At 38.6% G+C, this 19,432-nt stretch overlaps 1 protein-coding gene across 1 annotated transcript in view; it reads right to left on the bottom strand.

Annotated features, from left to right (window-relative positions):
• Flo2 (flotillin-2) overlaps positions 1-19,432 on the bottom strand; it is a 419,882-nt gene that overhangs the window by 39,675 nt on the left and 360,775 nt on the right. Inside the window, exons 2-3 of the mRNA XM_089733967.1 lie at positions 18,896-18,990; positions 17,605-17,806 (exon numbers count right to left, since the gene is read on the bottom strand). Of these exons, the coding sequence (XP_089590093.1) occupies positions 17,605-17,806; positions 18,896-18,990 (297 nt within the window). The remainder of the gene's footprint in view (positions 1-17,604; positions 17,807-18,895; positions 18,991-19,432) is intronic.

Below are 19,432 nucleotides of genomic sequence, written 5' to 3'. Positions count from 1 at the left end.
TTATTTTAACTATATTAAATAGTCAAGTCTCTCAGTACACTGTTGTGTCACAAAGTAATCATCTGTTTATGGTTAATGTTTCAAAATAAAACATCAAGGAAAATTCAAAATTACAAAAAAAAAAAGTCAACTCACCCTTTGAGAACAGCTATAGTGGTCACGAGAGTTAATCCTAGATTAAATATGTTCATCCATATCAGAGACATAGCTGTGAAAGAGCCCGTAGAAGGCCCCTTAGTTACCAAGCAATGTAACGCGCGCTCAACCCGAGCAGTTAATTCAGTTCGTCACAAACACTTGCAAAAAAAAAAAACAAAGCTGTCCTTAACACGGTTTCAAAATTAATTCCAATTTAGAAAACTAAAAACACGATATTTGACGATGATATTAAAAAAGAAACAAATCTCAATCCCTATTTGATCTTGATCGTTCAGAATCACATTAATAATATAACGGTCACTTTTATTGTGATCGATGTCTTCGTTTATACAAGATTCGATTATAAGAATCTATTTGTCACTTGCGAGTGGAAACGGTCGCGTGCGAATGCCGGTCGTTAGTCGGATGCTTTACAATATAAAATGTAAGTTTCCCCCCACCACTGAACAAGGAGCGTAAACGTGACGAAATTTGTTGCAACCGGAACATACGAAGTCTAAAATAGTTGCAGTGGCATCTAGACGTACCAAATAGTGCATTGGTTTTGACTCTTGCACGTAAATTGGTTTACGCTAAAGTCAACACTAGGCACGGAATGACTTTTCACCGTGTTTGGAGTATGAATCTATTTTTACTGCAAGTGAATTGTTTAATTATTGATTATTAGCCCCGTTGAATTTGCAATAGAAATACGAAATATTTGTTGAAAAGCTATTTCAAATTGAACCTTGCATTTTGTAAGTATATCTTCATTAGAACCGTTGTTATTTGCAACGCGCTGAAACAAAAATGACACTCGAAAGGCAACGCTAAAAAGAGACAATAATAGGGATTATATATAGCCTGCGAAAGAATGAGATAGACACATTCTGAAGGTTTCACTTCAAGCCCGTGTGAACTGCACACGTGTTTCGGGAAGCAATTCTTCTACCTGCTAATGAAAGCTCCGTCGCAATTCAAAATATAAATAGGTATTATTTATTTAATTTTGTTCCATCTCTCAAAGACCTTTTTTGTGGTAACTCTTAGGTACCGCATGCACGTGCACAATGCATTAGTGTGCGTTATGCCGTTAGTCCCGACTCACACAGTAATTTCTATTCACGCACTTTGTCCCAATAGCACCGCTAGACCTTATCATAATTTGGTAATAGATATACGTCCGCTATACGTCATTCGAACCTGTGCTACGATCATACTGCTGAATGGTTGGATGAAAAATGTTTACCGGATTTAGTGGCCCGTTCTCTTGACCATAGAAATCATCATCACCATTTCCTCACCGGAGTGGAGTAAATAAAGTGTCAAGTCCTCCCAAGTTCCTCAAAACCGCCTCGCAACAGTGTCTACTACAAGATGGCTTCTGATAGTAGTTTCGAAGAATTTATTGACAATATTTTTGATAACAGAGTGTATAGTTATCCGTCGCGAAGGTATTTGAGAGACGTAGATAGCCCCTTGGAAATTTACGACGACGACGCATTCCGAAAACGTTACCGATTTAGGAAAGATTTGATTGGGCATATTTTGCTGCCTTTGTTGACTAACATCACATAATGAAAACAATCGTGGACTACCTTTAACGCCCATATTACAAGTACTAATTGCTCTGAGATTTTACGTGCTTTTGTGTCTACATAGAATATCCATAATTTATAACTTTCATTTGGTTTCATGTGATATGGTTATTTTTCAGATTTTTTGCGGCGACTTGCACAAAATTTCTCAATCCGTAGCATCAAAAACGGTAAAAAAACTTTTCTAAGAGATTGGTTTTGAAATCCACGCCATTTATTAAACTCCCTAAATCAAATGAAAGGATTGAAACTAAAAGATAATTCTAGCAAATTGCAGGGTTTCCAGGTGTAATTGGATGTATTGATTGCACACACATTCCAATAAAGAATTCAGAGCAAGGGGAGAAATCTTTCGTAATAGAAAAGGCTATCAATGTTCAAATAGTATCTGGACCGCAAATGGAAATATATGATATTGCTGTGTGATGGCCTAGATCTGTGCATGATTCGCGCATATTTAGCAACAGCAGATGCTGTTTGATATTTTAAGAAGGCGATTTGGCTGGAAGTGGCATTCTTGTTAGAGACAGCGGATGTGCGCAGGACTGGCTTTATGTACCTACACTCCTGTGCTAAGTCCTCAAACAGACCCAGAACACAGATAAAATCAAGCGCGTGTATTAAACAATAAAACATTATTGAACGTGTAAATAGTGTATTAAAAGACATACAGTTAGCTTGTTTGTATAGAAAATAACAAAACAGTACACCAAATACATGCAATATTATAGTCTCTTGTGCTGCCCTACACAACATTTGTTTAATGACTAATTAAGCTGAACTGAACCCAGAAATTGAGATAGAAAATGTCCCAGTATCTAATACTCAGGACTCTGCCAGAGGGAGTATTATACTATTACGATCGGCTTTTATTTCTAGGCATTTTAGTTACTAATTCTCATATGGGTATGTATATAAGTTAGTAATCTAATTGCCAACAATCGATTAATTCCAAAACCGAGCAGTGAGCCCCGTTATTGTAATGCAGAAAGTATTCTTTATTTTGAAGATGAATGATTAAATTTAATTTTGTTAATTTTGAAATTTTTCTAAAACTAAATAGTTCGAGGTTACACTTTAGAAACTCCTTATTTTATTTACCTACATAAGAGCACGTATTTACGAATAACTCAGACAACTAAAACATTAAACAAGTTCAATGCGACTAGTGTCAAACACAGTGGCAGTGACAGTGGCAGCTTGACTTTGACCTTTTTTTTTTTTACATCATCTAAGAGGCAAACGAGCAAGACGGGTCACCTGGTGGTAAGTGATTCACCGCCGCCCACGGTCACCAGCGACGCCAGTGCGTTGCCTACCCTTCAGGTAAGAATATGCTCTTTTCTTGAATAACCCAATGTCGCAGTTGTTGGGGAAGACCGCTGATGGCAACGAATTCCAGAGATTTACTGTGCGTGGCAGAAAACTGTTTTTAAAACGCATTGTAGTGGAACGCCAACCATCCAGATGGTGCGGATGATAGTTCCGGCGAGACGATCGGTTGCGGAAATCAGCGGCTTCTATTAAATTGAACAACTCCTCGGAACACTCCCCATTGTAAATTCTGTAAAGTATGCATAGGGAAGATAGATCCCTACGCAGTGCCAAAGGATCTAGCCGATCGGCAAGTTCAGGATCGTCGACAATCCGAGATGCCCTACGTTGGATACGGTCAAATGGAGATAGCTGATAACCCGGAGCCCCGTCCCAAAGGTGGCAACAATACTCCATGTGAGACCGCACCTGCGCCTTATACAGTTTAAGGCGGTGAGCCGGCTTGAAGTACTGTTTGGCCCTGTTGAGTACTCCGAGTTTTTTGGAGGCCATTTTAGCCTTGCTCTCCAAATGACCGCCAAACTGGACAACACTCGAAATGTCGACACCCAGAATGCCAAAGCTTGGCACAAAGGTGAGTGTTTCCGAAGAGTGGCGATGCGACAAAGGGGGTTTTTATAGCGGTGAACGCGCAAACTTGAGTCTTAGAAGGGTTAAACTGGACTAGATTTAGTCCCCCCCAATCGGAAATCTTCACAAGGGATGATTCGATTTCAGAAACAAGTTTGTTCCGACACTCATCGACGTGATCCCGAGAATTTTGCTGCGGCCGAAATACAGTGCATCCACGGTACTGTCATCCGCATAGCAATGAATGCCACTGGTATGCAACAAATCATTGATAAAAACAACAAAACCTTAAACAATGACCATAGACTACAAATCTAGCTTGATCAAAATTTCCTCGAACTGATGACGTCATGGTGACGCAATACTTCGACTAGAGACTCGACCTCAGAGACTAGACCTCACTCGACTAGAGTTGAGGAATGTTGTAATGGTCGACTAAAAACACCAAACTCGAGTAAGTTTTTGAGGAATGCTCGAGGTGTCCTCGGTTGAGTTGGAGTGGAGGAATATTTGAGGATAAGTCTAAAGCTATGGGCATTAGCCTCAGTATTAGGGTTGCCCCATCGTTCAAATCCAAGCGCCGTTAGGCTTCACGGTAGAAATAGGAAAGATGATGTTCCTACTGCAACGGGCTCACAATATTACCAGTTATCGCACAAGTTAATCATTTTTGCAGCCTTCATTTCATTCATTCATTCATCATTGAGATCATTAGTGGACATGTTCTAGCTAATACTAAAATATCGATACTTGTCACAAAACAGCCACATCACTACCGCAACACGGTCGTACCGTCCACCCCTTTCGATCGATATGTAGCTTGAAACAAATAAATAAGATTATTGGCTTAAGCTTTTAATCATTTGGCAAACTAAAGAAAGGATATTTAAAGTATTTCGAATAGAATTCGTTTTCAACCCCCTTCGATCAACATGTAGCCTGAAACAAATAAATCACGCAATTTGACATAAGCTTTTAATCATTTTGGCAAAGTAGAGAAATTCGTATTCGTCTTCGTAACTAACTTAAAAGCTTATTACAGTGATTGAATTTAAACGAAAACATTTCAAAATCATTAGTTTCTAATTTATAGAATAATCATTACAAAATGAATTTAGAAGATTTTGAGAGCTCAGTATTAATATATCGTTATTGTTTCTCTGCTGGCGGTATCATTACTTACACACACATATAGAAACACTTGTTCGTGCCAGAACTACAAGCAAGGCGGAAGGGTCTTTGTGAGAAAAACGTACCTATTGGAAACTGTGAAGGCATATTGAAGAAGCCGATATACGTTTTATCCCGAAAACATGCAGAATTCTTGCAAGATTTAGAAAGTATTGCAACATAATTTATTTTTCTTAACAGACTTCAACAAATGACATGACGTGACGTTTTATGTGTTGTTTATTTTCTAAGTAAACCCATTTTGAAGATTAATTTCTATGTGAAAGCTGGTGGTTAGTCATGTGGTTGGCCCCATTTAAAGATCTGATCAGTAATTGTTGAGCGATCCTTAAAAATAAAAAATAAAATTTGCTTCGATTGCCTTGATGATGTGTTATTATTTTCACATGAATTTTTTTTTTGTTATTAATTATGTAATATTTATCAGATATAAAAATATAAAATATTAGATATATTTTGATATAAAAATAGCCGAGAACATTCTTTGAGATATTCTGTGATCCCATGAATCTCGCTTGAATCCTGCCCCTCTAACTACTTCGAGTCCTCTCCGTATGACGGTTTAGCGATGCGTCCGCCCCGTGAAAGACGACATAGGTATAAGGTGCTCTACAGGTTTTTTGGTAACAAGCAACTGGACGATGGATGACCGCACTCTCCGGCCCATACTGGCTCTTACCCAGTGGGGTATCCCAGGATTAGGGAGGTGTGATGGGTGGCGAAAAGAGATTTAGTCAACGCGAAACACGTCTCCCCACCACCTGCCTCGGTTGAGTTCTACCTCATCCGAAGCTGGTTGCGCGATAGGGGTCAGTTTAACTCTGACTTGGTCCAGCTACTGCATCCACAACCTAGGCGAAATTCGGGAGATTTCCACAGAACGGTTTAAAGTTTACAAGTCAGTTAGAAATGCGGTATATAATCATGTTTACTTACGAGACTTTATCAAACATTACTGACTAGTAGGTATCGTAATTACAAATAGTCTTATCGCGAACAGTCATTTCTGTAAGACTGCTCTTTAAGATCGAGAGATTAATTACCGGAGACTATAGACATCAACATCGCAGATGCCGTCACCAACCTTGAGACGTGAGTAGACCTCAATGTCTTAGTAAGTCTCCTTTTTAACATTACAACGGCTGCCCTACCATTCAAACAGAAACGCATTACTGCTTCATGGCAGAAATAGGCATGGTGGTAGCACCTACCACGGCGGACTCACAAGAAGCCTTACCACCAAAAATTACGCAAATTAAAAATGTTGCTGGTTTTTATTTTTATTGTTTATTATCGTGAAAATTTGTTAAGTACATCTAAGTATTATCAAAAAAAATTGGTACCTGCCTGCGGGATTCGAACGTTGGCACAGTCGCATCGCTAGATACGAACGAACCGGGCGTCTTAACCTTTAGGTCACGCTTTCAAAATCTTATAAGAGGATATCGTTTTAATTAAGAGTTGTGATTGGAATGACGGAGCTGTGTCAGTCAACCCGTGATCAGCCCCAAAATATCAGATTCGCACTATATTTAAAAATAATGGCAAGAACCCGTTAAATAATTGTATAATTTTATAAGATAAACTATTTAAAAACATTTCATAAATATTGTCTTCGGTAAAGAAAAATTTAAAACCCTTTCAGTTCCTTTGTAGAACACTTTCAATACGAACAAAAACTGAGAGATCATATCCACATCGGTCCTAAACAAAAGTGTACCTATCCGCTGGCAGATATTAACAACAGACGAAAAGGTCTCTTATCTTTATGAATGAAATTACGTACGAACACTTGAACATACTACGAAGCGGAAATATGTATTCATAATGATCTTCCTCATTATTAATTCCTGAGGCTGTAAGAAAATGAACGGTTTTCAACAGAGTTATTATTATTATTATACGGCCCACCTGATGCCTGAGTGGTTACCGTCGCCCATGGACTTCAGCAAGGGGCAGAGCCGTAAAATTAAAAAATCATATTAAAAGCATGATATAAGTGATATAACGGAGATTTTGCTCTTCTGTAAATAATACATAATTGTAATATTTAAATTTCACACTTCATTTCATTAAAATATTGTATTCATATTGTAAATATTGTATAATGTATGTGTTGTATATGTGTATTTTATTGGATATGTTAATATGTATTTTTCTTTTTGTAATATTTGTTAAAGAAAAAAAAAACAGCAATCGAATTCTTAGAAATTTCCTTTATAAACACGCAAGCCGTTCTCACCAGTAACACAATATCCTAAAAAAATAATTGCTTATTTATAGTAAAACCAAGTTTCTCTGTTCCCAGTCGACACGATGGAAAACAAAAAAAAAGCGAAATAAATTTGCTAGTACCTACAAATGGCAATGACACTTTTGTTATTCCAAGCATAAAGACGTATGTCGACACATTTATGTAAAAATAAAATGTCATGTTTGAGGTGACATCTATACTAATACTAGCTGACCCGGCAAACATTGTTTTGCCATATATAAGATTTCTAGGGAATTTCTAGTGTAGAAAAAAAAAACTAACTTATTGTAAGTGTGTAAGGATGTGGTAAATGAGTGAAAGAGGTATGTAGTGCTGTGAACGATGAGGGAATATATAATAAAAATAACAAAACCTCATTCAACCACATAAAATACCTCATTATAACAAACAAAAAATGTCCATATAAAAAAAAATATGTTAGGGGTGGACAACCCTAATCACTCAGGGGTATAAAAAATAGATAGTAGCCGATTCTCACGCTTACTGAATATGCATAAAAAATTTCATGAGAATCGGTCAAGCGGTTTCGGAGGAGTATGGGAACGAACATTGTGACACGAGAATTTTATATATTACATATAAATCAACATTTTACGGATGTTCCGTTATAACTACTGAACCATGCATCCGATTGACTCGAAACTTGGTATCCATTTAGAAAATACATGTAATTAATGGATAGGCTGGATATAGGATGGATATTTATATGAGTGTTGGACTCCCTACACCATTTGCGGGGGCGTTAATGATGAGAAAGTTTGTGGGGGTGAAAAATAATAATGTTAATTTTAAATGCCCAGCGAAGCGGGCGGGTGCAGCTAATATTATATAAAAATGAATTAACGCGACTCGAGAAAATCAAAAAATCTATGCAAAATTGATTCGCTTAAGATAATAAATAGTATGCAAAAGTAATGCTTGCTTACCGCTTCCAAATATGATAAATTGCATATTTCATTTAGTCTATCATCGATGCTTGCAATAAATTAAAATTAAATTAAAACTTTCGTTGTACGACACACAATCGCTCATCTAGACGCGACCTAATCTTATTTTTATCATTACACTACGTGTAAATTTCCAAATGCTTGTGACGACGAATTGTGAAATACTTTGGGTAATTACGAGATGCATTTATTGTTACACGAGATGATTGTTAAAAGTAGGAAACTTTACTGGGGCAAAACCTCGCATCGAACACCGGTAGGTAGATTTTACGTCATGGACGCACCAACTGACCATTCTTAATGTTTAACAGTGTACCCTTAACTTAAGCGAAAAAAACAATTGTCTACGCTAAACATAAGTTGTTGTTTTGGTGCGTTAATATATGTATTTTTTATGCACTAGATGGGAAAACCCACCCCCGAAGATTTAATAAGGGGAATAGCATCACCTTCCTTGTGACATGAAGCCTACTTACAATAACATAATTGTATTCTGGAAATCGAAACTTGACTATCTAAATAGTACAGTTCTCTTTATATTTTGTATCTACTGTTTTTTTATTTATTTTTTATTTTGACGGATGGAAGTATTACTGGTGGCCCGAAGGCCTTTCCAGCTTAACCAGGACATGAGGGTGAGCAAAAGCTCAGCCAGGAGGGATGCGATTTGCTAACAGCTGCCCGAGATCCTCCAAAGGAGACCTAATAACTCAAGGGCAGCTGTTTTGCGAATTCATCTACCACCGAAATAGAATTGACTTTTATCTATTGTTTCACGGAGTTTTTTTTGTTTGTTTCCTACCTAAGCTGATAGCCTTGAGAGGCTATTTCAGCGTAACCTTAACTAGTAGATGAGCTCACGGGGCTCAAACCGGAGTGATGCTAACACTGACCCTAGCAAGAGCAGTGCTTCGCAGAATCTACCACCGGGTCGGAAACGCGACCCACTGAGAACATCCGGCGAGAAACTCAGTGGGCTGTGTTTCACGGAGAGTGCTCTAACGAATTGTTCGAGAGGATTCCGGCCAGTCAAACAGATCAATCCTACAACCTTTGGCCATATACACAACGTATTTCCGGAGCGTTTAGAATATATTTGCTGCTGTTAGACAAGTGCACTGCCATCGGACTTACATCTCGGCGTTCGAAATCCATACGAAAATTAACAGTAACAATAAAACAATAATAAACCACGTCGATAATTTTCTGAATCCTAAGAATCGATAAATGAACGATAAAACCTCATGAATACAGCGTATTAATTACAAATGGGTTCCACGAAGCTTGTCAGCCTCGAGGAACACCGAAGGAAAGTCAAAGGAAAAATCGATTACAAGAAATTTATTCCTTAATTACTATTCTGGTCGCAGTTAAAACAAATTACTGTCATTGTCTAAAAATAAGTTCACGATGCTCTACACTCGGCGGCAGATAGGAGCAAATGGCGTAGAATGACCAGAATAAACTCCGGTCACCTTTTTTTTTTTTTTTTAACGCTGGGGAATCCATTTACGGATACCCGGTCGAGGGGATTTTACGGACCGGGTTATGTCGGACTCCGGCGCCTCCTGAGAGGAAGAAGGGGAGAAGAGAAGGGCCGAGGTCCTTCACCTCCCCCAATTTCTCACAGGAGACTACGCCTTGAAAAAGGCGCGCGAAGCACTTGCCTCGCAGAACGACTACCGACTAAACCCCATCGAGCTCCACCACACCGACTACACGAAACTTACAGTACCGTGATGCGCGCCGAAAGTCTCGCCTTAGGCGGTACCCGTACTAATGTTAAGACGGGATTTCATCCCCGGGAAAATCCCGTAGAACCTCGTCTCGGGCGACACACCGTGAGCGGCGCACAGGAAACTCTGGTCACCTGGGAGTCACGATTCTGGGAGGCGGTCACGAGCGAGAAGAAGAGAAGAAGAAGGTGTCTTAAAATTGACAAATCATTTCATCAATGAAAAATGAGCTTTAGGAAATACCAATCAATATCCATAATCGCACTTATGACCTCTCACACTAAGCACGTGTGCTATCGCTGGGCTGTATGTGCATTTTAATGCAGTTTATTACGCATACAGTTACCTTTTTATTGTAGTATTTGTGCAGGCCTATTACGCACTTCGGTTAGGCGGAGGCTTTGTTCGGTGCAAGTAAAAGTAGAGCGTCTACGTGATCGATTGCACGTCAGACCGGAGATAGGTACCGATAGCAACACAACAACCACTTTTCAGGGACATTTTTTATTTTGTTTCGAAAAGTTAGACTATTTTAATTTTGTAAGTACGAAACTGTAATAAAGATCTAAATACAGATACCTACCTTTTTTGCAAGCCTGTCCTTTGTTAACGAGCAATCGAAAGCAAATGTTCATCACGCATTATTTGTTACATTGCGCCATAATACTAAAAGAATCAGTAAAACATAATTTTCGATTGAGATTTTTTTACTGCCACTTCTATCAGCCTGTCTGTAAGTACAGTTATACCAGTTATCGTCATAAAATGTCAAAAATCTCAACCAATTTTGACAAAATGTTAATTTTGGGAATTTCTCGTCATGTTTTTTTAAATTGTCCTATTATTTTCTTAAGCATGTGACATCTCCAGCTCAAGGTATACTTTTAACATATTTTATCTCGGAAATACTGTTTATACGGAACCAAACGTAATTAAATAAAGTGAATACAACACGCTAACGTATTGTCGTAGCGATCAGCGATAAGATAAACGATCCTTGACTGCAAAATGAGGTTATGTACAATTTTATTTTCAAATGTTGTACCAATTAAAATATCAGGAATTTACTATAACCGTTTTCTTGAAGACAACTTATTTGTGTTTAGAGAACGAACTAGACGATGACTTTTGATAAATTGTGTTTTTCGGGTGTCTTAACAACGCCATCTGCTGAAATACCTTTAGTGTTATTGTTTCTTTAAAAATAGTATTATTATTCGCCAATAGATGTCTGGACGAGGATTATTGAAAACACGATTAAAACAACATTTTCTGAAAATAAATCGTAGCTAGATCGATTTATCGCCCCCGAAATCCCCTGTATACAAAATTTTATGAAAATCGTTGGAGCCGTTTCCGAGATTCAGATTACATATATATTAATATACAAGAATTGCTCGTTTAAAGGTATAAGATTCAAGGGTATGCATAGATAGTATTCGTTCACATTTGTTTTTTTCATACTTTTCTTTCCACCACTGGCTAAGCTAAGTTAGTAAGAACATAAACAAGAATGCCTAAGCTAATCTCAGTATTTTCGAAGACTTCTCAAATCGCCGCGTCTCCCTAAAGTGCGAAATAAATATACATATGTGTTTCAAAATTAAAACGCAATTCACCCCCGACTACTACAAAAACTATGAAATATTCGAAGCATTGTTGAATGCTTTAAACAAAATCGAGATTAGTTACTTCATAATTTCCTTTAACTTTGATTACCTGATTTGCATTAAAATGTCCCAAAGTAATTTTATATTAGAACTCCGTTAATATTGCATTTCTCACTAAACAATTCATTCTTAAGTTTATAGCATGAACATTACCTATTTTGTTATGCCATGTACCGAAAGGTCAGTAACCCTGACGACGCATTTCCCTCAGGACAGACCATCGGCGATGCTCGTGACTCATTTTGTTTACATTATGAGGCTAAATACACTACGCACCTACATATTATATAAACTATTCGGTTTTGTATGATTTACACAATCGATTTTTTTATTTGTAATAATCTAATAATAAACCATAACAACGAAATATCGATGAAACCCTCCACAGCGTCATTCGTTTTAATTAACTTTACTTTAATTACGTTTACTTAAGATGGCGGGACCTACCGATATGGAGGTAACAACACTAGGGTAGGACTTTTATTACACGATTTCGTTCCTATATTATGGAAGTCGTTAGTTTTTTTCTAAGAAAAATTTATACCCGCCTGTGAGATTCGAACCTCGACACTGTCGCTTCGTTTGATACAAGCTAACTGGGTGCGTTATCCTTTAGGCCACGATAACTTATACGTAAATTTAGGATAGGTTATTTGAGTCGTCTATTATCAAAGGCGGCAATCTGTACATTTGGACAAAAAAAATTTATTGATATGTCAATACAGATTTATTTGAATATAATCGTCTCCTTCAAAGAATACGGTTCAAAACCTGCATTAAATAAAGGTTAATAGTTAACCTGTTATTTATCTAAGATGTCGTTCCGAAGAGTTTTGTGACTGCCAATGGAATACAAAGTCAATAATTCGTTTTTCTGATTTACCAATCATTGTCCAAAAGTCAGATTGCCGCCTTTGATAATAGACGACTCATTTGTACTATCAGCTTACTTATTACTTATGCATACTCGTAATAGAACGTAGATCGTTACAAAAAAAATTCTATGTATTCAATGATATAATCACAACGTCGCTTCTTAGCTATGTACCGTGTAAACATAAACATTACGCTTCGAATTACCAGAAAATTCCATCTCATAGACAAGCGTTGCTCGTCTCACAGACACAGCCCACTGAGTTTCGCACCGGATCTTCTCAGTGGGTCGCGTTTCCGATCCGGTGATAGATTCTGCGAAGCACTGCTCTTGCTAGGGCTAGTATTAGTAACGTCCGCAGGTTGGAGCCTTGTGAGCTCATCTACTCGCCCGTGGAACCTAGTATGACCCCTCGAAGTCTCTAGAGTAGGTAGGAAAAAAAAGTCGACGAATGCATTCTTGTTTGTGTCCCTGAACTCGCCGCTATCACCAGAACAAGCGCTCAGTGTTCTTACGTTAATGCCCATAAACGGTAGAAACTTTTTGTACAATTTGTGCAATGCATTTGTGACGGAATCTCATTGGTATTACCCGAAGGGCGTATCCCCCGAAACGAGGATTACCCAATAGCATTTTTGTGCAATCTATACTAATATTATAAAGAGGAAAGATTTGTTTGTTTGTTTGTTTCGAATAGGCTCCGAAACTACTGGACCGATTTGAAAAATTCTTTTTCCATTAGAAGCCGACATTGTCCCTGATGAACATAGGCTACTTTTTTTTTTTTTTTGTTTCATGTGTGTTTTAATGTTTCCGAAGCGAAGCGAGGGCGGGTCGCTAGTTGTTATTATAATTTGACTAGCGACCCGCCCTCGCTTCGCTTCGGAAACTGTAATTTATTATTGATTTCTCCACTATTTAATGGATGTTATCTATCTATATATAAAAAATGAATTGCTGTTCGTTAGTCTCGCTAAAACTCGAGAACGGCTAGACCGATTTGGCTAATTTTAGTCTTGAATTATTTGTGGAAGTCCAGAGAAGGTTTAAAGGGTAGATAAATATGAAAATGCTCGGAATTAAATAAAAATAACAATTTTGTTTTCCCGTCGGACGGATTCTTTTGTTTGTTTTAAGTTTATTTTATACAAAAGTTTAGGTATTTTATTTATCGATTGAGGCACTACGAAGTCTGCCGGGTCAGCTAGTTATACATATAAACCTTCCTCTTCAATCACTCTATCTATTAAAAAAAACCGCATCAAAATCCGTTGCGTAGTTTTGAAGATATAAGCATACATAGGGACATAGGGACAGAGAAAGCGACTTTGTTTTATACTATGTAGTGATTAGCATCAACAGCTCGATGTTTTTAATTGAACTTCAATTCAAATAGCTGAAGTTTTTTTTGTAACGATATTCCTTTCTCCGGTCGATATATATTAATATAGAAATAATAAAGGATAAGAAAGAAAGAGAGAAAAAAAAAAATCTTCTAAAATATTAAATAAAAACTTTAGCCTTTCACTTCCTTTAGTGGAATGTTTATACTTTTCGCGCTTTGTACCGTGAGGAGCGATTCTGACGAATTGTTTGAGCTGATTCCGTCATCTACATACATTTTACCATCGCATACTTCGTCACCGGAGCAGAGTTCACTTCTACTACAGGCAACAAATTCAAATTGAATTCAAATTCAAAATCATTTATTTCAACTTAGATGTCAGTATGACACACTCGTTGAATGTCAAAATACAAATAACAATGTTAACTCTACCACCGGTTCCAAAAAAAGCCACACAGTCCTGAGAAGAACCGGCGAAACAAACTCGGCGGGCTTTTTTTGTTTTTGTTTTTTCTCAAATATTTTCTTTTTTTAAAATAAATAAAAATATTTACAATAAAAGAAAAAACAGGTCAAAAAATACAATTCAAATAAATAATAATAATAATAATGAAAAATGAAAAGGCCAGGAGCGAGCGCCTCATTCCCACGTAGTGCCATCTAGTAAGTAATCCTTAACTTTATAATTTGCCTTGTTGCACAAACGTTCCTTAACAGTTTTCTTAAATCTATGAACAGGTAGTAGTTGAACGTTTAGTGGGATCTTGTTGAAAAGCTATACACCCAGCCCCCTAAAAGAGTTGCTTATTTTCTTAATTCGAGCCGCCGGCAACCTCTGGGCTTATCCACAATAAGTTTTCATAGATCATTTCTCTCTCGACCAGTATGACTATGGAATGAACTCGGCGTACCCGAAGAGTACGTGGTAGACAGCAAATTGGCTATGCCCCTGCTATGTTCGAAGTCTGTGAATAAAAGTCACTACTGACCATATCAGTAAGGTGATATTCGCGTCTTTTTTTATTGCTTAGTTGGTTGGACGAGTTACAGCCCACCTAGTGTGAAGTGGTTACTGGAGCCCATAGACATCTACGACGTAAATGCGCCACCCATCTTGAGATATAAGTTCGAAGGTCTCAAGTATAATTACAACGGCTGCCCCACCCTTCAAACCGAAACGCATTACTGCTACACGGCAGAAATAGACAGGGTGGTGGTACCTACCCGCGCGGACTAACAAGAGGTCCTACCACCAGTAAAACCACTATCTGCCTTCTAAATCCATGGAACAAAATCTCTGACCAATTTTAAATTAATAAGTTTTACTTTTCTATCTTTGTTAAGTTTTTGTAAACGATTGTTTGGCCCAAATAAATAGATAAGCAAAGAAAAACAAACTATGTTGTTAAGATGAATTTAACACATGTTTCCGAGTCATGACATCGGGTCCGGAAACTCTAATCTAAAACCGGAAAGCCTTCAGCAAAGAGAACAAGGCTGTGTGTGTAGTGTGGATTTTAATAAAATTCTGACCAATGCTTTTCTTGTTGCCCCAAGCTCCGTAAATATATAAACAAATATACGCCACATATTGTTTTCCCACCTGTCCTGGTGAAACTGAAAAGGTTATCGAAACCAGTAATCCCTCAATCATAAAAATAGTTTTATTGCTGCAGATTGGAGACGAGCTGGTAGTATTAAGTGAATACCGGAGTCCATTTCAAAGTACTTCTTCAATCAACCGATCATCGTTCTCGTCGAACCCGTCGCTTGCGACGAACGGCTCGACGAGTAAATTAACCCTCAGACACAGCCCACTGAGTTTCTCGCCGGATCTTCTCAGTGGGTCCGCTGATCTGATCTAGCAAAGTCGCTCACCGGGCTGCCAATCACCGAGACTATAAAAACCACCGAGGATAGGAAGACGTGGGGAAGCATTTTTCGTCAAGCGGTCAGCGTTTCAAATTAGACACAACCTTCAGCACTGCAATTTTTTTTTCATTTTTTTTTTTATTGCTTATATGAATGGAGCAGCTCACAGCCCATCTGGTGTTAAGTGGTTACTAGAGCCCATAGACATCTACAACGTAAATGCGTCACCCACCTTGAGATATAAGTTCTAGGGTCTCAGTGTCATCTCAGTGTAGTTACAACGGCTGCCTCACCCTTCAAGCCGAAACGCATTACTGCTTCACGGCAGAAATAGGCAGGGTGGTGGTACCTACCCGTGCGGACTCACAAGAGATCCTACCACCAGTAAAAATTGAGTAAAAATTGAGAAAACAGAATTCAGTAGTTCTTCTTCAGTATTCAATACCTTGTAACTGTATGAGTTGAGTGTCAATCTCAACTCATGTGTTGTGACAATAGTCAGTTCGATTGAATCTAGGGCAGTATGGATTGTTTTCGGTACTTCCTAACGTTTCGCTGTGAATCATTCGAAAAAGGGCTTAGGGCGACCCTGAGTTTGAGTGAGAGATAAGGAATCACGTGTTAAGTTCGTCTTCTACGACGAACGTGTTTTTTTTTAATGAAGAATATGCGTCATCCCTTTCTAATATTGTTGTTTTAACAAATACCGACCGTGGCTCCGTTGATATAAAGCGGACTATAAGTAAGTGCGTTTAGGATCTTTTCAAACCATGAGAATTGATGACCAAATTACGTAAATACGTATAGTAGACGATCCGTGTTTCCTAATGACTTCCAGGAACAATAATAGTCGGAGACGAGTCATACACGGTCATCGGGTTCCAAACTAGGATACCTTGGACTATGAGAACCAGAAACCGTTATATATATTTTTTATTGTCCACCTGATGGTGAGTGGTTACCGTCGCCCATGGACCTCAGCAATATCTGGGGCTGAGCTAAGCCGCTGCCTACCGTTAGATACTTGTATACGTTTAAGTGTAAGCAAACAAACGTGTTCATCACCCGAATGTTTGGTCGATGCGGTAATCAAACGACGACCCTCGCCCAGCAGTGAGGGGCGCTAACCGCTGCACCATCGAGTCAGACATTACTCGATATATTTTTTATGTTTGAGAGATTACTGGTGGCACGGAGGCCTTTCCAGTTTCACCAGGTTAGGTAGGCGAGCAAGGGCTCAGCCAGAAGGGGCGGGATTTTCTAACAGTTATCCGAGCGCCTCCAAAGGAGACCTAACGACTCAAGAGTAACTGTTTTGCGAATGAATCTACCACCGGATCGGAATCGCAACCCGCTGAGAAGACAAATAGTATTTTCCTTCGTTTCCGCGAATCTAGTCACGTAATGTACACGTCCTTACGGATCCACCAGATCCAATCACCCTTGCATTAGACCTTAGCCTTCAGCTCTAGCACTAGAAGCCAGCTTAGTGACCCCGGTAACCGTACCCGTCGAATTCGGCAAGGGGTTCGTCGTGCAATCTAGCCCATGCATCAGCCCGCTGAGGTTTTCGCCGGACTTTATACCTTTTATAAACGCAATGCAACTGATGCATGCCAGTTTCCAGAGAGTTTTATGTATTTTGTTCGTTTTTAAAGTCGGCAGACCGTGGACATTTTCTTTTTATTACATGTGACTATTTCTAGAAAACATCATGCTTATTAAAAAAAATGATTTCATTCACTGTTGAATACGCTCCTACCCACCCGTTGCTGTTATAGACATAACAAAGAGTCATCTTATTATTTATTTGTTAATATTATTCGACTATTCAATAAAAAAGAGAGGGAGAATGTACAGCACAAAGTAATAATAAAAATTCTTGCAAAATAATTATTAGTCAACGTTGTGACATCTACCGGTAGTTCCTTAAACTAAATAGTACACGTGTAGCAGTTTTTAATTATCATTTATCAATAATATTTGCTAGATGGCGCTGTAAATTGATACTTAAATATAAAGATAGATGGCGCTGATATAAAATTTTGCTCACCGAGAATAGCTCGCAAATGACCCTCCAACGTTTGCAGGACAGTCATCTTAATCTCTTTGACGGTCTTGCCCAGGAACTGCTCGCAGGCAGTTGTGAGAAGTTCGTCTTCGTTCATGATCTTGCACTGGGCGACTCCGGTCACCGTGAGGGGCACTCCTTGGGCCGTTTCAACGTACTCGCACATCGGGTTCAATGTCATCACCTAGGAGGGAATCATCAGATTTATATAAGATCTTTTGTACTACCTCTTTCTATCACACGATTAGGGCATAACAACAATATTCATGTACTTCATTGCCGCATACATTTAATTGGCAAATTAGAAAAGAAATAACAAACACAGGTTCTAAGTTCCAAAACAAGGTTAATGGGATGTAATATTACTAGAAAAAAATCCATGCAGTGAGAGTTATTAAAAAAAACCACTGATTTAAAAGTAGATAACCCGGCCCGTCTTTGCAGTAGATTGAATTATGGCGAAATATTATATGAAATTATTTTTAAGCAACACGAGCGTCATCTGTTCCTCTTAACCCACAGACACAGCCCACTGAGTCTCTCTCCGGATCTTCTCAGTGGGTCGCGTTTCCGATCCGGTGCTAGATTCTGCGAAGCACTGCTCTTGCTAAGGCCAGTGTTAGCAACACCTCCTGTTTGAATCCAGAGAGCTGACCTACACGCTAGGGTAACGCTGATATAGCCTCTCAAGGCTATCAGCATAGGTAGGAAAAAAGAAAAAAAAAGTGTTCCAAATTACGAGCAATGACTAAAACATTCCCTAAAGTGTAAAAGTCACGATCATATTATTTTAATAATACAATAATCTCCGCCTTCGTTCGGAGACAAGCATACGCGCATTAAAACCGCTGCGCTGTCTATAGCCAATTTTTTTTTAAATATTTTAATACCGTAATATCGGGACACTTTTCATGTTCGACATTAATTTTTATCGTTTTTTTTATTAAAAAAAAAAATACTCACTTGTCCCTATTCACCCAGGCTTCGGTGAATCGGGTCGGTTAAGAGTTTAATAGAGTTTTTCGCTAGGTCTAGCACTATTTAGTTGTTAGGTACCTAACTTTAGGTAATTAATTTTTTAATATATTTAATGAGTTACAAAGCTTTGATGACTAAATTAAACTGTTTAATATTCTTAAACACTAAATAAAAGTCATTTTAGTTAAACAAAGTTAAGCCTCACACAACTCAACAAAAGTATTGTGACATCCCAGACCTGTCCATATTCTACGTCTAGTCCCTATTCCCCCCAATCTACTGTAATATTACTTACTTCAAGGGATATACGTTGGACGTCCGTAACCAGACACCAGGCCCATGCCCATCCACCCACTATGGTACGTTTCGTGGTCGGCCCGAAACAGCCACCTGGAACAAAGATTACGTAAATTAGATACATATTACAAGAGAAGATCAGATTACATATATGTACATATATTACAAGCGCACATTAGGTACATGAATTGTCGATTCGCCTCGAAGGCTCCGTCGGCTGGGCGTCCTTGGGGTGAGCCGCGCTGTCTGGTTGTAGTGTTGACCGCGGTAGCCCCCCTACCTCATCCGGGTTCTGACCTCGGAGGGGATCGGACGTCGGGTGTAAGAGTGCAGGGGAGTCGTTTAGTGGGTGGGCTCTAAAATCCTTGGGCCCGCGGTCTGCTCACAACACCATGCAGATCGTTGAGTCTCACATACCCCGCGCGCCCCTTTTGCGCGGGGACCTCGTAGGAGGTTCGGCCCTCTACCCGAAAAAAAAAAAAAAAAAAAAAAAAAAAAAAAAAAAAAAAAAAAAAAAAAAGGTACATGAATTGAA

The sequence above is a fragment of the Bombyx mandarina genome, chromosome 16 (genome assembly GCF_030267445.1).
Source record: "Bombyx mandarina strain Sakado chromosome 16, ASM3026744v2".
Lineage (NCBI taxonomy): Eukaryota > Metazoa > Arthropoda > Insecta > Lepidoptera > Bombycidae > Bombyx > Bombyx mandarina.
The sequence above is the reverse complement of the archived record's forward strand: the minus strand, read 5'-3'. Positions and strand labels throughout refer to the sequence as shown.